The 25,501-nt window shown below is 45.6% G+C and overlaps 1 protein-coding gene across 2 annotated transcripts in view; it reads left to right on the top strand.

Moving 5' to 3' along the window:
• The first annotated feature begins 1,295 nt into the window (after window positions 1–1,295).
• Window positions 1,296–25,501, top strand: part of LOC147615640 (receptor-like serine/threonine-protein kinase ALE2) — a 30,022-nt gene continuing 5,816 nt past the window's right edge. The window contains exons 1-4 of one of the 2 annotated variants that reach the window (XM_086778170.1): window positions 1,296–2,251; window positions 4,582–5,304; window positions 5,436–5,807; window positions 5,892–6,158. In XM_086778170.1, the coding sequence (XP_086634296.1) occupies window positions 2,143–2,251; window positions 4,582–5,304; window positions 5,436–5,807; window positions 5,892–6,158 (1,471 nt within the window). In that variant the 5' untranslated portion in view covers window positions 1,296–2,142. Of the gene's footprint in view, window positions 2,252–4,581; window positions 5,314–5,435; window positions 5,808–5,891; window positions 6,159–25,501 lie in introns of both variants that reach the window. The other variant, XM_086778169.1, reaches the window with a different exon arrangement.

Here is a 25,501-nt window from a genome sequence, read left to right as displayed (position 1 = left end):
TATTGAGGGGGAATAGAAAGACCATCTACTTCCATTTGTTTCTTTCTCTTGAGTGAAGGCCCTTCAAATCATGTTAAAAACTTATGATAGCTATCGAAGGGCCAATTTACATTGGAGTGCCCATTGTTCTCATGATAGCCCTCCAATTTACATTGGAGTGCCCTTCAAATCATGTTAAAAACCCATGATAGTTATTGAAGGGCCAATTTACATTGGAGTGCCCATCTTCAAGCCACTCTCACATCAACAACTAAGGCCTTGTGTAAGCTATGAGTGGAATGTTTACATCGGAGTGCCCATCTTTCAGCCACTCTCACAAAACATCAACAAGTAAGGCCTTATGTAAGCTATGAGTGGTCTCCCATACCTCATTTGATGCATGACTCTTAATGAGTTTCCTTGGCTACTACTGCTAGGTAGAGGGTCTTTATACATCTATGCAAGCCTATTCAGTGGAGCAACAACACCACCCATCGATTGCGTGAGGCAACATCAACTTAAAGCTTGACAACAAATGTGAACATGTTTAAAGCCAAAATCTCCAAACAAAAAAGAACCATGGAGTTTGCAAGTTTAAATTGCCTTGGAAGAAGAGCACCATGTTTCTTATCATCTTTATACTCCATGGAGTCTACAAGTTTGGATTTCCTTGGAAGAGGCACCATCATTTTCTTCTCATCTTATTCTCCTTATAGCATTCTTGCATTATTGTTAATTGTTGGGTGCCATTTTGGGGCAAGGACACATAACCTTTAGGCCGCTTACCTTCTCTGTGAAGCATGGCCACATTACAATCTTACAACGGTGTTCCCATTTTAAACCGAGTACAATGGCATCTATTAATGTACAGATTAAGTTCATGCCTCCCCCTCCCCCCCTCCCCCCTTCCTTCCTTTATCCTTGCCTTGGCTTCCCTTTCCCCCCGCCCCTCCCCCCCTTCCTTCCTTGTTCCTTGCCTTGGCTTCCCTTCCCCCCCCCCCCTCCCCCCCCCTTCCTTCCTTGTTCCATGCCTTGGCTTCCCTTTCCTATATTATGAGTGATGTTTAATAAAATGTTTGATTAAAGAGGAGTCGGTAACCTATCCATGGTAGCAAAAGGTCGAATGATAGTGGAAAGCCTGCCTTGCAAACCTTGCCTTCGAGCTCACACACACTCACTAACTCATTCTCTCTCGCTCCATTATATGGATAAATCTCACCATCTCTCACACACGTGCGCACGCACATGTACTTTTACCAAGGCTCCTCCATAGCGCCTAACTCTTGATCCTAAAGTGTACCACCACCACCACCACTATGTCTAGTGGGGAGCACCTTTTCTCACTTGTGTAGGCATAGTGGACACTCTTGCTTTTGATCACTCACAGTTCAGTGTTCTGTCAAAGCTTGCTTTTAAAAAGCAAAAAAAAAAACCAACACTTTTTTTTCTTTTTCTTTTGGAGTATAGGCCAACGTAGCTCTGTAAAGGAAGAACTGGGAGGTGGGCAGCCTTCATATCATTCTAGACTGTTAAGAAGCTGTGGCAATGTTGTGTGTGGTCACTGGTTACCTTTGCCATCGCCCAATAAACGGTGTAAGCCGAAATCTCGCAGCCCAACAACATCTAAACAAACGCCTCAGCCTGGCCTCGTGGTCTCTGTGTAATCTCTCCCGCCTTACCCACCCCATCCCCTTAAATTCTCTGCATTTTCTGGCAGTTTTTCCATCTCTCCTGACCTTGCCTATTCCAGCGTGAGCTCTGGCACTAGTCAAGTTTGTACACTTTATCCTTCTTTCAGCCCTTACTGAGCCGAAAGAGACCGCAAGCTGAGGTTCTGCTAAGAAAAGCAAAGGTTATATTGCAGCTTTTTTGGTCAGGAATACTGAATTTTGGCTCGGAAGAGCAGCGTTTGTACTCGGGAAGCAGATTTTTTGCGCAGAAAAGCTCTCCTTCTCGCCTAGAAGAGCAGTCCCCCACTTTACCCAGAACACCTGAGCACCAGGAACCCAATGCAGAATTAGGAAATGGGCACAAAATGGCTTTCATGCTCTGCCATTACTCTGTCTGCATGAATGGCCACTATCAAAGCGCAGAAACAGGGACCTTCACAGAGATACAATAATGATTTTGCAGAAGCAAATGATGGGGTTCTTTTAGCCTGCCATGTCAACAGATGCCAAATTCCCAAGGATGGTTCGCTTGCTCCATGTAGTACTACTGCTTGTGGCGAGCTCACACGTGCTGGTGATGAGCTCGCACGTGTATGGCCACGGTACACTCCTCTACTCTAAACCCTAAATAATGCCATAAAGCTAATCTTGTTTAATCAGCAAATGACAAAGCTTATCTTGCTTTAACGAAGCGATAGAAAGCTCTACCTTGTTTTCAACTATATGCTATTTCTTCACATCTTCATTGCTTTTCCAAACCCTTCTGCTTGCTTTTTCTTGCATATAACAACCACACATGTAAAGCCTGATTCTCTTGGACAACGAATAGGGATAGGGTAAAGCAAAAAGGTCATGATTCGCACAGATGGATTAAATTCTTAACTTTCTGGCTCATTCTATCGTTCGGGATAGAACTCATCCTAAGAAAGTTCACTCCAAGTTTTGTTGATTTTGTTTCCATATGTTCTGGACTTGACTGTGTATGTCAAGGTGGTCAAAAAATACACCATAACTATGTGAAAGTAACAGAAATGTCATCTTTGAAGGGGCTGAAAGGGGAGTGGGTGCGGTCCTGGAGACTTTTGGCTGTGGGTTTACAGATGGGAGGGCTGGAGATTTGTTATATGTAAAATGCAACTGTGACATGGCATGCTATGAGATATGTTACCTGAGAAACTTGAAACCCAAAAGACCATCATATCTGTGATCCTGTGTTGGCTGCAGGGCTGATCTCTAGCAGAGTATGTTCATCTCCTGAGAAACTTGAAACCCAAAAGAGTGTCATATCTGTGATTATGTGTACCCTGGTTGGCTGCAGGGCTGATGTCCAGTAGAGTGTGATCTTCTTGACTAGAGTGCTAACCTTTTGGCTGGTAACATGGGCAAGTTGCCTAGGCATCTTGATAGACTTTTACGGGGGGATGTGGGGTGGGGTGGTGTGGAGACTTTTGGCAGGGGGTTTACAGATGGGAGACTTGATATATGTAAAATGCAACAGTGACATCAGGGTTGTGATGTCAGATGGAGGCTTCTTGAGCAATTGTCAGGTTTGTTGTCTGTGTGGTGCGTCCTATGGATATGTAGAGGAATTGGAATGCTCGTGGAGAGAGTTGGTCCTTTTCAACAGGTCATTGAGTTGAAGATTACAGAGGCAGAAAGACTACTGACACATGCTGAGAGACAAGAATTTCAGAGTCAAACTTTCCTCACGTCCTTCTCCCACACACAGCTGGAGAGAGCAGTGATGAATGTGAACTCTATCTCCTGCCTGTCTCTTGATAAGAAAACAGAGCTTGGGGGCTTGTGTGACTTTGTCCACCATAGCTGTGAACACAGAAGATTTTGACTCCTCACTCATGTCAGTAGGTCTTGTGCTGGAGAGGTCCGTCATGTATCTTCTGCTTGTGCTTCTTGGGCCAGTAGCTAAGTGTCCCTGGCTGCCTGCAGAAGCTTGTCCTAATTCTGGTTGTCAAGGGCCATCTTTTCTCCACTGCATCATGTTCAGGTACATTGCATGAGGAAAGAAAAAGACAATGATTTTCAATCACGCAAAGTTGGACATCAGCAACTGTAGAGAGTAGTATTCAGATCTTTGTATGAATGTATGCTCTTATGTGTGTGTGTGTGCATGTATGGGAGGTGTGTGTGTGGGAGCATATATTGATACCAAGTTCTACACCCACTATTGGGCACTGATGACGTTAGTGGGGATGTCGTAGTATCCAGTCCATACTATGCATGATGGAGTTGATGGTTTTTTGTCTTGTGGATGACTACCATGAGGTTATAAATTGCACATTCTTATAAGGTGAATTTGGGCATGTTCCTGGATTCATCTAGGTATATATATATATATATATATATATATATATATATATATATATTCAGATCATGCATGAGAGAGAAGGGCTAACAGAGAGTACAAAAGACACATCCACTAGATTGCAATGATACATTCCCATAGTTGTGAAAATGTCCTGATGGAATGAAAATGTCAACCACCAAAAAATCATGAAAATGTTATTGTGCCACATCACAAAGCCATTGCCTCAGGTCAAGCTTAATGTGATGTGCCACTCTAACCAGTGTAGCCTTTCCTAACTTGCCAACCAACAATTTGCAAGTGTTAGAAAGAGTTGGCTGGCAAGTTGGGATGCAGAAGCTTCAATGGGGTTAGCAATGGCTCCTCGATGCAAATAAGGGTTGGCTCTCATTGCGTTCGCCACATTGCAGTATGTGAATTTGATTGTGTGTGTTTTTTTTTGGTTTTCTTTGCAAAATCTAGTAAAATGAGAAAGCAAATTTGGTGGGCTTTGTAGCACACAGATGAATTCTACCATATTTCAAAACCAAGGAGCTTCCATTTTGCTTCATATGGCATTTTCTCTGTGATTAGAGCAGGGTTCTGAAGTTAGCTGATTGTCACGTGCAGATGGAGGGCAAGAAATGTCCAAGGAAGGCGAACCAATAACTCGTGGATGTCAATGCTCAAAAATTGGAAACGTCAAAGTATGTAATGATGCAACAATTGTTTTGAAGGGAACCAGAACTTCCCAGATTCATGAAAGGCACATGCTACTTAGTTCCTTGAAAAGCAGTGTTTGCTCTTGTGATCATGAAACCACGCTACAGAAACAATGTCTTTCATCGTTCATGCCCTTGCTTCTTCCACACAAGTCTCCTTTAACTTTTCCAAGCTTTCCACCTTTACTCAGAGGGTCACGTGCTTACATTCCACCACCTCTCTCATATCCTATACGCAGGTCACTCACTGCCTTATCTGCCATGAAAGCATCGGATTCACCACGAGAATCTACCAGTCATCATTCTTTTGTAAAATCTCCAAGCCCTTATAACAATATGAGGTCTCACCATAGCTTTACTCATTCTCCCACATCATCACCACATGTGTCTCCACCGACTGCTCGAGGTTATGACAAGGCACCTTCTCCTTCAGCTGGTGCACCTCACGTTGTGCCCACCACGGCTACGCCATCCCCATCTCCAGGACCTTTCCCCCATGCATCACAGAGAAGGCACCATAACAGACATCATGATACTCTGCCAAAGGGTTCTCCACCTCCTGCATCAGGACCAAAAGCAGCTAGTTTCCCTGCACGTGGGCATCCCAGCACTTCAGTCAGTCCACCCCCTGGTGAGTTTGGTAAAATCTCCTCTCGCTCTTGATATGGCCACTGCCTTTTACCAGTTCTGCTTTTGCTTGTTAAAAATTCTATATGATATTAACAGCCCCCCTAATGTGTATCTTGTTACCATGCCATGCAGACTGCAGCGCTGTTGTCTGTTTGCCTCCGCTTACCAAGGCTCCTTTCCTGTCACCATGTGGTTGTGTACAGCCAATTCTAGTCGAGATTAAGCTCAATATGCCACTCTATGCTCTTTTCCCTTTAATATCTGTTCTTGCAGTGGAGCTTGCAGTGTGTACTGTGCTCTCACCAAGCCAGGTTGAAATCATAGGAGCCAATGCTGCCGGTCAAAACCAAGAATTCTCTATTGTAGATATAAATCTGGTGCCTTTGAATCAAGATTTTGACAACCTAACTGCACTTATCATTTTCCAAAAACTCTGGAACCATGAAGTGGTTTTGAATGCAACCCTTTTTGGCAACTACAGTGTGGTCTATGTGCATTATCCAAGTACGACATTGGTCACATTCATGTAAATTGTGTTAAATTTTCTTTTGAAAGCTCTTGGAGTCTAATTTATGAACTTGATGTCAGGTCTTCCACCTTCACCCCCAAGTGAGCCGGACGGTGGACAGCTGACCGGAATGGCTGGAATCCAGCAGCCTTTTGGAGTTGATGTGAGTAAGCCTAGTCACAAAAAACTTGGGATTGGCACTATTGCAGCTATAGCATTATCCTCTGTCATCGCACTGGTGATATGTCTTGGAGCTGTTTGGCTTGTGTTCCTGAAATGCACCCATCATGGTGCGCCCCCTCCTGCTTCTGAGCCTGGGTTACTTCCTGCTAGAACTAAAAGATCAGGTATTTATCAATTTCCATGTGTCTTTGGGGGGGTGGGGGTGACACACACACACACACACAACTTTATTAACGTCTGCAAAAGGCCAAAATGACCTATGAGACCAAATACAAAGCATAAAGACCATGTAGGTCCTGAATTTAAATCTGTAGTCTGGGAAGTGTGGCTGGGGTCTGACGGAGAGTGTCTAGCTCTCTGGAGTGTGCATGCCTGATCTAATGTGACTCCCATGGGCCTGCTGCGCGAGGGGGGGCCACTGTGGTATAGGCTCGTGCGACGTGTATCCATTGTGGTGGGCTTTGGTGCCTCCCTATCCACCCCTCTAGGCTGGAAAAAACTGGTGATGGTAAGCTGAGAGGAGTGTTGGAGGCGAGGATCTCTAAGTAGTGACTCTTTGTTTCGGCTGAGCTCGAGTAAGAAGAGTCCCAGGCACCTCTGATCTGGGTACTCCATGATCTAGGATAAGGGTCCAAAGCCCTTTCTGAATAGATATTGAAATCTCCCTCTGATCTCATAGTAGATTGGACACTAGCAAACATAGTGCTCCTGTCAGAATGCACAGCGGAAATGAAGACAACTGCTGTAGAGAGAAAAACGCAGATGAGAGAGGGAGAGAGAAGCTGTATAAACTTTGTAAATACACTAGAAAATCCCGGTAATGGTACATAGCAAGTGTGGGGGCAAGGGCCACATATATATGGCCCCAGGCTGCTGTTCGGCCAGCCCAAAACAGGCCGACAGCAGCCAGAGATGCTCACGACCAGCAACCACAACAATCGGCTAGGAAAAAATGCAGTCGGCCAGAACTGAACTAGGTTGGGTAGCAACTCCTCCAGCCGGCCAGTAGAAGATGACAGCCGATAGCCCTCCCATACCCAGGAAAATGGCCAGCAGAAGATGACAGCAAGATGTCACCAGCCAAAATCTTCTCACGAACAAAGTGATATTGTATCTCTATGTGCTTGGTGCGGGCATGGAAGACCGGGAACCCAATCTTGCCAAGCAACCTCCGCAACCACACAACCTCGCAAGCAGCACCACAAGCAACCCGGTACTCTGCCTCTGTAGATGACAAGGCAATAGTTGGCTGCCTCTTGCTGCTCCATGAAATAGCTCCTGAGCCAAAGGTAAATCCATAGCTTCTTGTAGATCTCCTCGTGTTTGGATCTCCTCCCCAATCTGAGTCACCCCAACCTTGGAGTCGGACTTGGTCCTTCGTTTCCCCTCCAGTGTCATAGAAGAGTCCAAGATCCTTCGTATACCACAAGATCCGCAATCCTGCATCCAATGAGACTTCAAAGGCGTCTGCATGAACGAGCTCAACAGCCCCACAAGAAAGCTCAAGTCCAATCTGGTGTTTAGCAACTAGATTTTTAAACCAACAAGCTTCTGATACAGAGAGGCATCAACCAGCTCACAAGGATCATTCACTATAAGCAGTTCTCCATCCCAAAGCCCTCAAGCAACTCATGAACATACCGCTGTTGAGAGACAAAGAACCCCCTCTGGGTCTGCCAAATCTCCAATCCCAAGAAGTTGAGTAAGACTAAGTCGGTCATCTCAAACTCCTTTGACAAGGCAGCCGTCGTCATTGCTATGTGCTCCACATGACCGCCAGTGAGAATGAGGTCATCCACATAAAGGATGATCAACGTGACCAAACCGCATTCTCGAAAGAGATACAAGTTAGGATCTGCAACTGATCTTTGAAATCTAGTCCGTAGAAAGAAGGAATCAATCTTCTGATTCCAAGCCCTGGGAACCTGCTTAAGACCATACAAAGCCTTCTGTAACCTGTAAACCATTCCCTTTGATCCTGGAACCTCAAAGCATGGAGGCTGCTCAACATACACCTCCTCCTGCAAGTCACCATTAAGGAACGCGGATTTAACATCCATCTAATATACGGGCCACCACTGAGAAGAGGCAAGAGCAAGAACAGTCCGAATCTTGGTCATCCTCGCTATTGGTGCAAAGGTATCCTCATAGTCGATGCCAGGCCGCTGAGCATAACCCTTAGCCACAAGTCTGGCTTTGTGTTTGTCCACCGACCCATCTGACGTATACTTGATCTTAAAGACCCACTTGACACCAATGACCGACCGTTTTGACGGCCTCGGAACCAACTCCCAAGTTTTATTCTTCTCAATGGCATCCAATTCCACTTGCATGGCTTTCCTCCAAGTATCCTGAGAAAGAGCTTCCTTTAGGAAAGTGGGCTCTTTGTCTCACATGATACGAGACATCAAAGCATAGTTTACCTGGAAGAGCTCCGCTGAATGGCTTTTGTCATGAACTCTGTGCAATCTTCGAGGTCCGTCCTCTGTGGTCCACTCGAAGGGAAGCTTTGTAACACCTGACTCCCGAAGGGTGTCTAACAACCTTGAACCACCTGGGTACTCTAACAGAATGTGGAGCCTCTTGTTGTTGCTGGGGCTCATCTCCAGCCGTGGGCTCAACCTCCACAACTGAGCGAGGCTGTCCAGCTAGAACAATAGACTGGGAATCATCACTAGACTCATCTTGGTCTCCAAGAAGTGGCGGCTCATCAACACTGGAAGCTGTAACATGCTCATCAAAAACAACATCTCTGTTGACAACAACCTCGTTCTGCTCCGGGTCATACAACCTGTATCCTTTGAAAATAGAGTTAGATCCCACAAATACAAGCTTCTGGACTTCGAGTCAAGCTTCCCCCTTTGCTTCTTTGGAATGTGAACATAAGCATCACTCCCAAACACGGAAATGGGAGACATCTGGTTTCTTGCCAAAATAAGCCTCAAATGGAGTCATCTTTGGCATAGAAGTCGTCGAAGATCGGTTGAGGATATGGACAGCCGTGGCCACAACCTCTCCCCAAAGTGGACGAGGAAGATCACGATGCTCCAACATCGTCCTCGCCATCTCCAGCACAGTCCAGTTCTTTCACTCAACCACTCCATTCTCTGAAGGCGAACTTGTATTGGCCAGCTCCCGCTTGATGCCATGTTCCGCACAAAACTGCACAAACGCATTGGAAGAAAACTCTCCTTTGTCAGCCCGAAGAGTCTTTATCTGCAATCCAAACTCTTTCTCTACCATCACATGCCACTCCTTGAACCGAGCAAAAGCTTGGTCCTTCTGGGAAAGGAAATAAACCCATGTGAATTTGCTACAATCATCAAGCAACAGCATAAAATACGAAGAAACTCCCAAGGATGGGGTCTGCATAGGACCACACAAGTCAGTGTGTACCAACTCCAAAGGTTTCGAAGCCCGCCTAGAAGTCTACTTCGGAAAAGATTCCGTGTGCTGCTTACCATGGATGCAAGAACTACAGCGTCCTTGCCTACTGCCAACAGCAAGCCATCCACCATCTGGTCCCAGAAAGCTTGCCGTAGCGCATCCACATTCAAGTGGCCAAAACGGAAGTGCCACAAGTCACCGATTTGAGTGCCTGTCAGAGAAAGAGTGCTGAGAGTTTGTAGATACCGTTCTCCACTCTGCCTTCCCATACAACCTGGCCTGTTTCTCTGTCCCGTAGTAGAGCAACAAAATGCTTCTCAAACTCCACCTGAAAGCCAGTCTTGCAAACCTCATGCACTGACAATAGATGAAAACCAAGTGCTGGGACGTAAAGAACACGAAAGAAATGCTTCCCCGCTTTGCCATCGGGAATAATCTCCATCCTGCCCTCACTATGAATCGGTATAGTGGAATTGTCGCCAATGAAAATGCGACCTGACTGTCATTTAAGATCCTGTAAGAACTCACGGGAAGGAGTCATTTGCCTGGAAGCACCACTATCAAGAATCCACTCCCGAGTATCCCTGGCGGTGAAGCCAACTGCCTCCTCGCTCGAAGAAGATGAAGCATTTGTGTCCAAAATCTCCAAGTGCACAAAGGCGGGAGTCTTTGCAGTTGAAGCTGAAGAATCAACACTCTTCCCCGTATTCTGCTTAGGACACTTTCTCCAATAGTGGCCTTTCTCGCCACAATCGTTATAGGTCCGCTCGGCCTTCAGTTTCTCATGGTCCAAATCGGGCTTCTTCTCATAAGACTTCTCCAATGAAGACTTCCCTTTGCCCTTACTGTTGTTGTTACGGCCTTTCGACCGCGGGCGAGTCAACATCATCTCCTTGTTGCTGGCTTCCTGTGTGGTGTCCTCTTTTTTAGCCTTCAGGTTTGACCATGTTAGCTAGAGGGGCTGGTCACCCCTCACATATTTTTCCCATATTTTATCCCCACTTTATGGAGTCTTGGGCACTTTTTCCCTAGTCGTGAGCTGGTCGGCTGCTTATGTCTGGGCATATATAGAGCCGGGCATACCCTCACTCTTTTTCATTGCTTAGCATTGTTTGTTGCAGTCCCTCACATACGAGGCCTTCTCCCCTCTTGCTCAAGGCATGTATTCTTGGTTGATGATATTGAGAGCAGGTCTATACCTGTGTTTCCTTTCTCTCTCTCTCTCGTGTTTCCACTTTCCCTTCTTCCGCTGTGCATTCTTTTTCCTATAGAGGGTTTTTTTGATGTCGTTTGCTGCTCTGGGACTTGATGGTACCATATATCTTCTGCTTTTCCAGATTCAGCCCTATCTCCTGCCCCAAATACTTCTGCGTTTTCAGATTTGCAGCCATAGTTGCTGCGTTTTTCTGAGTTGTTTCTGCTGGTAGCTCTACCTTCACCTGGGCTCCTCCCGTTGGACCCGAAGGTACATTCTCTTCAGCGTTTTTCCTCATATGAGCTGTGGACACTGGCTGGCCTGAATTTTCAGGTTTGCAGCCCTCTGTTGGTGCTGCGTTCTCTTCTCCAGTGGACATAGATCACTTGCAGAGGGGGTCTTTTGTTTGGATTGTGGCTTTGGAAGCAGTTTGGTACTTGAGGAGGATACTGAATTTCTTATTTCAGTCAATGTTTTGCTACTTTTGGAGCATCCATACTTGTGTTTTGTTCTTGGACTACACAGTTACCCGGTTTCTTCATGTTCCTTGCCTTCTGTTGGCGGTGGAGTGCTGTTTTTTGCTAGACAGCAGTGTTTTGGCTGCGTTTTGCTTCCCAAAGGAGTTTTCTACACTCAGTGGGGGCCCATCTCCAGCTTCTTTGCTTGAGGATCAGTTTTGTATCTGTGGAGACTTTCTTCTGTAGGAGTTTACAGATTTTGGAGGAGAGTAGTGATCTTTTCAGAGATCCTGAGCAGAGTTTATTTTGTCCAAGCCTATGTTCTTTGCAGTGTTTGTAGAGAAAGGAGGATGTTTTGCCTGGGAGGTGTGATCCTTTCATATGGATCACTTGTTTGTTGCTGATTCTTGGGATCTGATTCTACTTATGGAACAGTCTTCTGCTGTCAGTGATGCTTTTGAGGACCTTGTTACCATTGCAGTTTATATTCCTGCTTTCCTTCCTCATTGTGAGGAGTCTACCTTCTCCTCTCTTTGTGATGCTTCTGAGGATGCCCCTGCCCCTGCGAGTTTGATGCGGTGTGCAGGTTTTATTGTTTTGGAGGATGGACTTTGGACCCAGTAGGATGCTTTGGATCTATGGTTGCTAACCGTGCCTAGGGCATAGTGGTAACTTCGAGAGTTCTTTGAATTTGGATCAGAATCAGGTTGGGCTTGTACCAATTTGACGACATTTTTTTTCTGAGGGGGATGTGGAGTCCTTTCATCTGGCGATGCCCACCTTAGTGGAGTGTGCTTATGTACAACATTGGGTAATTCATGGTACGGAGTTTGAGCATATGGACTCCATCTTTTCTACAGAGTCTTTACATCTTGCGATGCTTACCTTTTCAGAGGATGCTTTTGTACAGGGTTTGGCTACTCTTGGTACAGAGTTGGAGCAGATTGACTCTTTCTTTTGAGGGTTCCAATGAGGAGCATTTTACTTCTCCCAGGATTGATTATCTTTAGGATCTAATCTTGGTTGGTTTTGAGGTTTTTCATACCTTCTCCAGGTTGGATACACGACATTCGACTTCGGGGAGTGTTCTTACACTTGGGATTTTTTGGAGCAGCACGTCGTAGCCTACATGGTTGTTTTCTTCCAGAGGAGCTGTGTACCTGGCAGCTTGTTCTGTTGCTTTTGTAACTGAGTCGCTGAGGAGATTGCTTGTGGAGCTTTCCTGGTACGTGTTTTTGCAGTCTTTCATCTTTGATCAAGGAAGGCGTCTCTGGCTTCTTGGAGTTCACTGAACATCCGGTGTTGAGAGGGGGTTTTTAGACATCATCTCCTTGTTGCTAGCTTCCTGTGTGGTGTCCTTTTTTTTAGCCTTCATGGATGACCATGTTAGCTAGAGGGGCTGGTCACCCCTCACATATTTTTCCCATATTTTATCCCCACTTTATGGAGTCTTGGGCACTTTTTCCCTAGCGTGAGCTGGTCGGCTGTCATGGCCCTGTGAAAATGGAGCAGGACAAGTGTGGGCATGGTGGTTGCAGAGTCAGAATATTTTATGATTCACATGGGGGGTGCCCGGACAGAGTTTAAGATGTGTGGACATCCCTAGGTGTGAAGGGGGGGGAACTAGAAACATTAAGTTTTAATGTTTATTGAAGTTTGCCCCTAGGCCTTAGTGGCCCTAGGAACTTATTAACGTTTGGGGCCCTAGGGATTAATTTGGGGGAGGAGTGTTTCTCTCTCCTCTCTCTCTCTCTTCCCTTTTTGGGGAGTCGTGTAGCAAAAGTGGAGAAGCCTTCATGCGCATGTTCTCTAGCGTGGAAAAGCACAAGAGAAGCAAGGCGGCTGCTGTTTTCTGAGTGTTTGCTGCTGATTTCTTCTGTATAACCAGCTGTACTTCCCACGTGTGCAGTCCGTACAGCACTGTACGACTGCAAGTACAGGCTGTTGCTGAAATCTGCTGCAAGTGTTGTTCTTCTCTGCTGGAATTCTCTGCGCACAGGCCAGTACAGGCTGTACCAGCAAGTACACAGCCCGTACAGCCCTGTACGACAGCCGTACAGTGTACGGACAGGGCTGACGCACGCTTTTTTGAGCTCTGTAGCTGCAGGCGGTGCTTGTCAGGTGGCTGGACAGACCTGAATACACAGGTTCAGGTTGGTACAGGAGTGGACAGCAGGCTGTTTATGCAAGTACAACTCTTGGCACGTATCCCGAGGCGGTACAGACGGGTACTGTGCTGATTTTCAGATCTGTATTTTTCAAGGACAGCATAAGAGTGGACATCAGGAGGAGGATACAGGCAAGTACAAGCACACGTGTGAAGCAGGATTGTGGATACAAGTGCCTGCAAGCACAGATTGGTGCTGTTGCTTCCTCCAGTGTTGTTTCACGAGCTGAACTTGGTAAGCTCTGTTTCTGTTCATCTATCTCTCTTTCTACTGCTTGATGTCTGTTGCAGATGTGTTATCTGGCCCCTTGTGAGAGGAGGGGTATGGCAGATTGACAAGGGATTAAGACAGAGATTGGACAGCACATGCATGTTTGAGCTGAGAAGATGTATCAGGCACTTGAGTTATGCCAGATGTATGCCCATGGCTGGCTTGCTTAGTGATCTTGGCTGATCAGAGGGAGGCACAGTGTGTTGTTTGAAGACACAGATCTGTGTGCATAGATCCTCTGTGCTGAGAAGGATTTGTGGGCCGTCAGATTGGACTTACAGGTGTGAACTCTTGGCTGGTCTTTGTGTTGTACTCAGCCATTCATATTATTTTAATTGAATAAAGAAATACCGCAAGGGGCGCCAAGCTTTGGGGCCAACAGGTGTCGTTGTGTTTTCAGATTTGGGCACTCTAGCTCCAATCTGTGTTTTGTTTTATCATCTAGACTACAAGTGGACGGGTGATTGCTTCTACCGCACTCTGGTTTTCTATCAGAGGCCGGTTTCAAGGTTCCGTCCCCGGGACCAATCATCAACTTTTTGAAGGGGTTGAGCTCGTGGTTGCTTTGAAGAAAGCCATCGCTGAAAATTCAGCAATCATGTCTGATACAGAGGAAGAGTACTTCTATCATGAAGAAGAAGAGCAAGAGACTTCTCCTGAGAGAGATGTATCTGAGGATATCTTTGCAGGAGAACAGGCTGCAGATGTTGAGCCTTATGAGGATGTAACACAGCCAGAAGATGTGCATGGTAAAGAGGATGATGATGCTCGGTTCAAAGACCGCTTGGCTAGTGTTATGGATACTTTTATGCAGCTCACACAGAGTGAGAGATTTGCTGAATTTTTGAGATCTTGCACAGAGCCCCGCTCAGAGCCCCAGAAAAAGAAGAAGAAGGTTCGTTCGAAGAATCTTCCTCAGGGTCATAGTGGTGCCATTCCACAGGAACCATCTTTTGGCCAGTTTCCAAATATGCAGCATGCTTATGGTGCAAACTCTCAGAGTTCCTTCTATGGACAGCCACCTATTCCTCAGCAGAATATGCATCCAGGTTATTTTGGTGGTGGCTCGGTGTTCCAATCCATGACTGGGGGTTATCCTCAGGGAGGCATGGGTATGTATGGGCCTTTTGGAGCCAATTTTCAGCCTGGCATGCAAGGGAATATGTATGGTGGTATGCAGTCCGGTATGGCTGGAAATATGTTTGCAGGCATGCAACCTGGGATGCAAGGCAATATGTTTGGTGGCATGCAGCCCGGTATGCATAATGGAATGTATGGAAACATGGCTGGAATGTATGGTATGCCTGGCATGGGAATGGGAAATGTTGACCCAATGATGGGTATGAATGTTGGGGGCAGCAATCTCACGAAACCACTTCCATATGATAATCTAACGCCTATGGGAAAGGCGAAGGATTACAAGGAAGGGGGAGCTGCAGTGAAGTTTGACACTTTCAGTGGGGCCAAGGATAAATTGAAGGCACTTACCTTTTTACAGCAGTTTGATGCTGCTTTTTCTGGTGGGAATTACACAGAGTCCTCTAAGGTGAGGAAAGCTGCCACTTTTCTCAAGGGCAATGCTTTGCAGTGGTGGTCTACTCTTCTTTTGCAGGGCATAGCACCCACCACATGGGTCCAATTCAAACAGGTTTTCTCTTCCGTATGGCTCACATCTACATTTGAGGTGGATGTTATGACCGCATGGCACAAGCTGGATGCTTCAAAGTGTGATAGTTTGGAGGATTATAACAAGAAGTTTTGGGAAGCTCTACTCCCAGTGACTTCTTATCGTGCCGTGCCATTGTCTGAGCAGGTAGAGAAGTATTGTTGTGGGCTGCCCAAGGAGGTACGAGATTATTGTATAAAGACGAGTAACGAACATGTCACAGATGATTGAAAATGCTATGACAACTAATGCGTTACTCACAGGTGGTTCATCTGGATTTAAAGGCAGTAAGAAATTGAGCAAGAAAGCTGGAAAATTTGGGCATGCTTCTCGTGATGCTAAAGAGTCTACAGAGACAAAGTATAAGAAGTTGCCAATGCCCAAAAGGACTTCTAAGGAAAGACAGGCTTTGAGAGATGCTCAAAAGTGTTTTTACTGTACTGAAGAGGGGCATATGTCATTCAATTGTCCCAAAAGAACGTCCAAAAAGGACCCTGACAATAAAGGAGAGCCCAAGCCAAAGAAACCAAAGCCTTCTGCAGGCTTAGTTCCTGATCTTGTGGGAGAGCAGCTAGGTGGTGAAGCTACAGAGTTGTGCAGGGCATGGGGCAAAGTGAGAGATCAGAATGCTTTGATCTTCTTTGACACAGGTGCTAGAGCCAACTTCATTTCACCAGATTTGGCTGGCCGATTGGGGATTCGCGCAGAGGAGATGGGGCCGTTACATGAGGCAATTATGGCTTGTCCAGGGTATGCAGAACCCGTCACTCCTATCATTGGGAAGCTTCGGCTTCATTTGCAGGGTTATGTGGACAGTGAGGAGTTCTTCAACATGCCTTTGGATGGCTGCGATGTTTTGTTGGGGATGCCATGGTGCCACAGGGTACATGCGGTGGTGGATACTTACAATAGGAAAATTACTCTGACTCATAGAGGGAAAGAGCATGTATTGGATGTAAAACTCAAAGGGGAATCTGTTCCTATTGTATCCGCTTCGGCGATTTCATCAGTAATGAAAAAGCATCTTTCCGCGTATTTGATTTATGTAAAGGATGCACAGGATGATGAGTCTAAGTTCAATTTGTCAATGTTAGATAAGGACAGGGCTGATTTCTTAAGTGGGTTTCAAGATTGTTTTTCCGAGTCATTGCCAGGAGAATTACCTCCTGAGAGGCCAGAAGATCATGCCATAGATCTGATTCCTGGTAGTACTCCACCGAATAGACCGCCGTACCGTGTTAGTGCAGCCCAACAGGAAGAGATTATGAGTCAGGTGCAGGAGCTATTGAAAAAGGGGTTGATTCAGCCTAGCTCATCACCCTTTTGCTCACCTGTGCTCTTAGTGCAGAAGAAGGATGGTTCTTGGCGCATGTGTATTGATTACAGGGCGCTGAATAAGAATACCATCAAGAATCGATTCCCCATACCGAGGATCGATGACATCTTGGACCGCTTACAGGGCTCCACAGTTTTTAGTCGTATTGACTTGAAAAGCGGGTATCATCAGATACGCATTAGACCCGAGGATGTGCATAAGACAGCATTCCGAACCACATTTGGGTTGTATGAGTTCTTGGTTATGCCCTTTGGTTTGACAAATGCGCCTGCCACATTTAACAGAATGATGGACAGGATTTTTAGGCCTCATAGAGAGTTTGTGGGCACATTCTTTGATGATATGATTGTGCATTCACAAACTGAGGAAGAGCATAGAAGGCATTTGGCCATCGTGTTTGCAGAACTCAGAAACCATAGATTGGTGGTTAATGGCAAGAAGAGTGAGTTTTTCTTGCAGGAGATACATTTCTTGGGGCATATTGTGTCTGGTCATGGAGTCCGTATGGATCCAGCCAAGATGGAAGCAATACTTCATTGGCCAGCTTTGAGGACCGTGCATGATGTACGCAGCTTTTTAGGATTGTGTTCCTATTACAGGCGTTACATACGGCACTTTGCTGAAATTGCTTCACCTCTTCATGCTTTGACGAAGAAAGCAACTCCGTTTAGATGGGCTGATCGGGAAATTACAGCATTCAAAAAGCTCAAAGAAAAGCTTACTTCGGACCCAGTATTGGTGTTACCGGACCTCCGAAAGGCTTTTGTTGTCCAGTGTGATGCATGTGGAAGTAGCATTGGTGCAGTTCTCATGCAAGAGGGACATGTGATAGCCTATGAGAGTAGAGTTTTGCAAGATGCTGAGAAGCATTTACAGGTGTATGAGAAAGAGATGTTGGCTGTAATTCACGCTCTTTCTACATGGAAACACTACTTGCTTGGGGCTGATATTACTGTACAGACAGACCATCAGACCTTGCGATATTTCCTCACGCAGACTAAGCTTTCAGAGAAGCATATGTGTTGGGAAAACTTTTTGTCAATGTTTCACTTCCAGATTGTGCATGTGGAAGGCAAAAAGAATGTAGTGGCAGATGCTTTGTCACGCAAGCCACAGGTCTCTGCAGTTTCACTTGCTTATCATCATGAGCTTGATGAAATGAAAGAGCAGTATGCCCATGATGAGGATTTTGAAAGGTTGTATGATCAGATGTCTGAGGGTCAGCGGCATGAGCATTACACTCTCAGAGATGGGTTTTTATTGATGCATGGCAGACTGTGTGTTACCAGGCCATTGCGACTCAAGGTTATGATTGAAAGTCATGCTCCACCGTATGCAGGTCATAGAGGTATTGACGCCACGGTCAAAGCAGTGGAGACTTTCTTTTATTGGCCAACCTTGAGAAGAGATGTTGATGCCTTTGTGAGGCAATGCATCGTATGTCAGAAGGTAAAGTTTGACCATCTGAAGACACCAGGGTTATTACAGCCTTTACCTATTCCAGATAGACCTTGGGAGAGCATTGCCATGGATTTTGTATTTGATCTTCCACGGACACAAACGGGAAATGATGGGATCTGGACTATCATATGTAGGTTCAGTAAGCAGGCTCATTTCATTCCCGTGAGGAAGACGATTAAAGTGGATCATATGGTGAAGTTGTTCATGGCGAACATCTTCAAGTATCATGGCTTGCCTATGTCTATCATTAGTGACCGTGATCCACGGATGACGAGTTTGTTTTGAAGAGGGTTGTTTGACAACATGGGTACAACTCTCAAGTTTTCATCGTCATTTCATCCACAGACAGATGGTCAGTCAGAAGAGGCTAACTCTACAGTGTTGGATCTTCTCAAGTGTTATGTGTCAGAGCACAAGCAACAATGGGAAAAGTATCTTCCTCTAGTGGAGTTTGCATATAACAACACTGTACATAGCTCGACAGGCAAGGCGCCTTTTGAGATTGTAGAAGGAGGGAAGAAGGTACCGCCCATTTTGCATACAAAGGATAAGATCTTTGAGGCTGATCAGTATGTGGAGAGCTTGGATGAAGCTTATCGGAGAGTTAAGTTGGCCCTCCAGAAAACTCAGCAGAAGCAAAAGAAAGCCGCAGACCATCACAGACGTGATTTACAGTTTGCATTGGGTGATTGGGTTCTTTTGCGCTTTGAAAAGGCTAGGCTCAAGAAGATGAAGGGTAAAGAGCGCTTATTCCCTAAGTTGAGCATGCGTTATTATGGGCCTTTTCAGGTTTTGGAAAAGATTGGTGAGGTAACCTATCGATTGAAGTTACCAGATCACTGGAGGATTCACAATGCTTTTCACGTGAGTCTTCTTAGACCTTTCCGTGGGGATGTGCCTGAGGATGTATCAGATGAGGCTCAGCCGGAAGTTGAAGAACTTGATGAGGTTCTGATTCCAGAGCAGATACTGGCACATAAGGAAAGGAAGGTACGAGGTAAAGTTTCCCGTCGCTATCTTGTGAAGTTCAAGAACTATTCACCGATGGATGCGAAGTGGATGGAGGAAGGTGACTTAACAGATTCACCTTAGGTTTTGCAGCTTTATCTCGATGCCTTTGAGTTAGAGCCGACTATTATTGTGGCTCATTCAGGTTCAGCAGAGCATGGGTCTGGAGCATTACCTGATGCTCAAGAGGGGGGTAGCACCTCCACTCCCTTGATACAGACAGGCTCAGATGACATCTAGAGGTCGCTTGGTGCAGATTTTCTCTCACCCGAAGGTACTGAGGCTGACAGTACATCTGTTTATGGGACTTCTATGATATATGTGTACTAGTCACATGGTATTTTTGTGGATATGTATGGTTCACAGTGGTATACAACTTGGACTATTACTATGCCATTGGTTTGCAGTGAATGTTGATACATGTGTATGGCTTAGAGAGATTGGGACGCTGATCTTGCCATATTGTATATTTCACTTTGGATATTTTGATGCATCACCAGAATGCAATCGAGGACGCTTGCCATTTTTCAAGAGGGGGGTATGTCATGGCCCTGTGAAAATGGAGCAGGACAAGTGTGGGCATGGTGGTTGCAGAGTCAGAATATTTTATGATTCACATGGGGGGTGCCCGGACAGAGTTTTAAGATGTGTGGACATCCCTAGGTGTGAAGGGGGGGGAACTAGAAACATTAAGTTTTAATGTTTATTGAAGTTTGCCCCTAGGCCTTAGTGGCCCTAGGAACTTATTAAAGTTTGGGGCCCTAGGGATTAATTTGGGGGAGGAGTGTTTCTCTCTCCTCTCTCTCTCTCTTCCCTTTTTGGGGAGTCGTGTAGCAAAAGTGGAGAAGCCTTCATGCGCATGTTCTCTAGCGTGGAAAAGCACAAGAGAAGCAAGGCGGCTGCTGTTTTCTGAGTGTTTGCTGCTGATTTCTTCTGTATAACCAGCTGTACTTCCCACGTGTGCAGTCCGTACAGCACTGTACGACTGCAAGTACAGGCTGCTGCTGAAATCTGCTGCAAGTGTTGTTCTTCTCTGCTGGAATTCTCTGCGCACAGGCCAGTACAGGCTGTACCAGCAAGTACACAGCCCGTACAGCCCTGTACGACAGCCGTACAGTGTACGGACAGGGCTGACGCACGCTTTTCTGAGCTCTGTAGCTGCAGGCGGTGCTTGTCAGGTGGCTGGACAGACCTGAATACACAGGTTCAGGTTGGTACAGGAGTGGACAGCAGGCTGTTTATGCAAGTACAACTCTTGGCACGTATCCCGAGGCGGTACAGACGGGTACTGTGCTGATTTTCAGATCTGTATTTTTCAAGGACAGCATAAGAGTGGACATCAGGAGGAGGATACAGGCAAGTACAAGCACACGTGTGAAGCAGGATTGTGGATACAAGTGCCTGCAAGCACAGATTGGTGCTGTTGCTTCCTCCAGTGTTGTTTCACGAGCTGAACTTGGTAAGCTCTGTTTCTGTTCATCTATCTCTCTTTCTACTGCTTGATGTCTGTTGCAGATGTGTTATCTGGCCCCTTGTGAGAGGAGGGGTATGGCAGATTGACAAGGGATTAAGACAGAGATTGGACAGCACATGTATGTTTGAGCTGAGAAGATGTATCAGGCACTTGAGTTATGCCAGATGTATGCCCATGGCTGGCTTGCTTAGTGATCTTGGCTGATCAGAGGGAGGCACAGTGTGTTGTTTGAAGACACAGATCTGTGTGCATAGATCCTCTGTGCTGAGAAGGATTTGTGGGCCGTCAGATTGGACTTACAGGTGTGAACTCTTGGCTGGTCTTTGTGTTGTACTCAGCCATTCATATTATTTTAATTGAATAAAGAAATACCGCAAGGGGCGCCAAGCTTTGGGGCCAACAGGTGTCGCTGTGTTTTCAGATTTGGGCACTCTAGCTCCAATCTGTGTTTTGTTTTATCATCTAGACTACAAGTGGACGGGTGATTGCTTCTACCGCACTCTGGTTTTCTATCAGAGGCCGGTTTCATCGGCTGCCTACATCTGGGCATATATAGAGCCGGGCATACCCTCACTCTTTTTCATTGCTTAGCATTGTTTGTTGCAGTCCCTCACATACGAGGCCTTCTCCTCTCTTGCTCGGGACATGTATTCTTGGTTGATGATATTGAGAGCAGGTCTATACATGTGTTTCCTCTCTCTCTCTCTCTCTCTCTCTCGTGTTTCCACTTTCCTTTCTTCCACTATGCATTCTATCAAAGGCCTCAGAACCTCCGCCCTGTGGAGGGTTCGTAAAATGCTCTTCTTGGTCCAAGACCATAGGCACAAGCTCCTCCCATGTGATGGTACTAAGCCTGCCCACTGGTGATCAAAGAGGAGTAAAATGCTAAGTACTGAGAGGGCAAATGAGACAACACATGTCCTTTCAAGATATCTCCCTCCTAGCCTGAAGAACCTCCTGCTGAAGAGCTTGCAACTTGTTGATGTGCTCCCACATCGTCGAAGACTTTGCAGGATTCATCACCCGCACCAGCACTTCCAAAGAGATCCGCTTCATGGGTGATACCCTTTTATACAAAGAAGCCAAATGCTGCCAAATCCCTCTGGCCAGCGTCATATGCTTTATATGATTAATCACCTGTAGTGTGCAATTAAGGAAGATGAAAGAACACATACGAGCATTGACATGATCCCACAACTGTGCTTGAGCCTCCCATTCTTTCCTAGTAGAGGGTAACAACTCCTTGTCCTCCAACTCCGGCCGTTGTCAAATCCCCAAAAGATCTCCTCGTAGAACGCTCCCGGTTCGAGACTCGAAACCTGCAAACAAACAAATAAACAAGAAAGGGGTGCAGGCTTGACTCACCACCCAACCATGACAGCCGTGGGTAAGCCCACAATCTTGGCTGTCCCCACCGAGCCACGAGCTGAGCTAACTAGATGGATGTACCGACCAATCTCTACCTCGCGACGTCCCATACCGCCACGAAGCTACCCTCGTGGGCCTCGAGATTGCTGCCAGCCTCGGTTGCGTAAAGCAGGTACACGTCTGCACTAGATCGAGGCTCTAGACCATAGAGCTCTCACAGATCACGCGAGACTCTATATGACAAATGACTAACCGTGGCCACCCTTTTATAGGATCTTGGCCGGTCATCGGGCGTCCACACTTGGACGCCCGCCCGTCCATACTTGGGTGCCCGCCCGTTAGTCTATCCCTAACTTAGCTCGCCAATCAGTCTGCCTAGCTCCAAGCTTCCCCAAACCTCGAAGCTAGTCTTGCGTGCGTGTAGCATTCGGTAGATACTGTGCACATGACATACTCCCCTTCCTCTAAGAGCTCACTCCTAAGCTCACTAAGAAGCCAGGGTAATCTCTCTGAAGAGTAGTCCATGTCTCCCATGTAGCGTCCTCCTCAACACGATCCTTCCACTTGATCTTGTATTCCGTGATATGCGCATTACGCAATCTTCTTTCACGAAATCCAAGAATCCTTTCAGGTTCGAGTGGAACAAATGTCATGTCCTCGACATCTATGATTTCTTGAGGAGTAACTAACTGGTCTGTTCCACCGAGTACTTCCTTAAGTCTACTGACATGAAATACAGGATGAACTTTCATATGAGAAGGCAAATCCAATTCATATGCAATTGAACCAATCCGTCGTGTAATACGAAATGGTCCACATTATCTAGGGGATAATTTCGGAGATCGACCTGTCCGTAAAGTCTCGGAATCTTTCGGAACTCGCAAATACACCATCGTTCCTTCAGAGAACTCTCTGGGTGAACGATGTCTATTAGAATAAAATCTGTCTCGGTCTTGAGCACTTCTAATAGATTCCTTCGCAACTTGTAACATTTCTTGCATATCTTGCAAAAAATTACGTGCTGCATCATGCTGAAGTCCTGAGAATCCCACTGTAACAGGTGATCTAGGTTGAAAACCATACATAAGCATGAAAGGACTAAAACCTGTACTCGTATGCTTAGTACTGTTATATGCAAATTCTAACATAGGAAGATAATCCTCCCATGAACTCTGTCTTTTGGATACATATGCTCGAAGCATATCCTCCAAAATTTGATGCACTCTTTCAGTCTGGCCATCAGATTGGGGATGATCTGAGGAACTCAAATTCAAAGTTGTTTCCAACTTTTCAAAAACAAGTTTCCAAAAATCACTCGTAAAGTCCCTATCACTGACTATGTCCTGCGGCGGTAAGCCGTACAGTCTAAACAATTGCTCGATAAACTGCCGTGCTAATTATGTAGCTGTAATAGTCTTTCGGTCGGTAAAAATCTAGCCATTTTTGTCAAGCGATCTACCACAACCCAAATAGAATCGTGGCCTTGATGCGTTCTTGGCAATCCTGTAATAAAATCCATGGAAATACTTTCCCATTTATTACCTGGGATTTGCAAAGGATGCAACAACCCAGCCTGTCTAAAGCGTTCAGCTTTATTTGCTTGACAAATTTGACTCTTGAGAACATAATCTTCTACATACCCTTTCATCTTTGGCCAATAAAAAGTGTGTTTCACTAATGATAGTGTCCTGTGTACCCCAGGGTGTCCAGCAGAAGGGGCGTCGTGACACTCCTTAAGAATCTTGGACCTAATATCCGGGATCTGTGGTACACAAATTTTGTCATTACGGAATAGTAAACCATTCTGAATCATCCACTGACCTCCTGCAGCCTGAATGGTAGACTGCTCAGTCATTGAGTCCTGGTCAATCAATGAGCTCCCGTCCTGGATCTTCTGCCAAAATGGACCAAAATAACTATCAGCCCTGCAAAGCCCTCTCAATGATTGAAATAAGTCAGTAGAAATCTCGGTGAACGACAAAGTATTCATCTCTCTAATAACTAAGCGCATCTGCAACACTATTCATGGACCCTTTCCGATAACGAATCTCAAAATCAAAGTCTTGCATTAACTCAGCCCAACGAGCTTTCCTTCCTCTCAAATCATCCGCATCACACACATACTTTGATTGACTGATGATCAGTCAATACCACAAACTTGGAGCCATATAAATAATGTTTCCAAACCTTGAGAGCATGAATCACAGCATAAAGCTCCTTCTCAAGGGTTGGCCAACGAGATTGAGTGTCGTCTAGCTTTTTACTTTCAAAAGCAACAGGTCTACCATCTTGAAATAGAGCAGTCCTGATGGCATAGTCACTGGCATCAGTTTCAAGAACATAAGGCCGACTAGGATCGGGTAATGCTAAGATAGGTGCTTCCTTGACTTTATCTTTCAAAAGTCTGAAGGCCATATCCAAATCGTTATTCCAAGTGATAGGCTGATTTGACTTACGTCCATGACCTTTCAATAAGTCGGTCATCGGTAGTGTGAGCTGAGAGTACTCCCGCACAGATTTCTGAAGAAAAACAACAAAACCGAGAAAAGAATGAAGTTGTTTCACTGTTCTTGGTATAGGCCAGTCCAGAACCTTTTGAACTTGGTCATAATCAAGGCTAAATCCATCTCTAGTGATCTTGTGTCCCAAGTACTTTCCCATTTAAAGGATGCAACAACAACCCAGCCTGTCTAAAGCGTTCAGCTTTATTTGCTTGACAAATTTGACTCTTGAGAACATAATCTTCTACATACCCTTTCATCTTTGGCCAATAAAAAGTGTGTTTCACTAATGATAGCGTCTTGTGTACCCAAGGGTGTCCAGCAGAAGGGGCGTCGTGACACTCCTTAAGAATCTTGGACCTAATATCCGGGATCTGTGGTACACAAATTTTGTCATTACGGAATAGTAAACCATTCTGAATCATCCACTGACCTCCTGCAGCCTGAATGGTAGACTGCTCAGTCATTGAGTCCTGGTCAATCAATGAGCTCCCGTCCTGGATCTTCTGCCAAAATGGACTAAAATAACTATCAGCCCTGCAAAGCCCTCTCAATGATTGAAATAAGTCAGTAGAAATCTCGGTGAACGACAAAGTATTCATCTCTCTAATTCGACTAAGCGCATCTGCAACACTATTCATGGACCCTTTCCGATAACGAATCTCAAAATCAAAGTCTTGCATTAACTCAGCCCAACGAGCTTTCCTTCCTCTCAAATCATCCGCATCACACACATACTTGATTGACTGATGATCAGTCAATACCACAAACTTGGAGCCATATAAATAATGTTTCCAAACCTTGAGAGCATGAATCACAGCATAAAGCTCCTTCTCAAGGGTTGGCCAACGAGATTGAGTGTCGTCTAGCTTTTTACTTTCAAAAGCAACAGGTCTACCATCTTGAAATAGAGCAGTCCTGATGGCATAGTCACTGGCATCAGTTTCAAGAACATAAGGCCGACTAGGATCGGGTAATGCTAAGATAGGTGCTTCCTTGACTTTATCTTTCAAAAGTCTGAAGGCCATATCCAAATCGTTATTCCAAGTGATAGGCTGATTTGACTTACGTCCATGACCTTTCAATAAGTCGGTCATCGGTAGTGTGAGCTGAGAGTACTCCCGCACAGATTTCTGAAGAAAAACAACAAAACCGAGAAAAGAATGAAGTTGTTTCACTGTTCTTGGTATAGGCTAGTCCAGAACCTTCTGAACT

The sequence above is a fragment of the Cibotium barometz genome, chromosome 39, assembly GCF_041138505.1.
Source record: "Cibotium barometz isolate CiBa-2024 chromosome 39, ASM4113850v1, whole genome shotgun sequence".
Lineage (NCBI taxonomy): Eukaryota > Viridiplantae > Streptophyta > Polypodiopsida > Cyatheales > Cibotiaceae > Cibotium > Cibotium barometz.
This window is presented reverse-complemented; position numbering and strand designations above follow the sequence as displayed.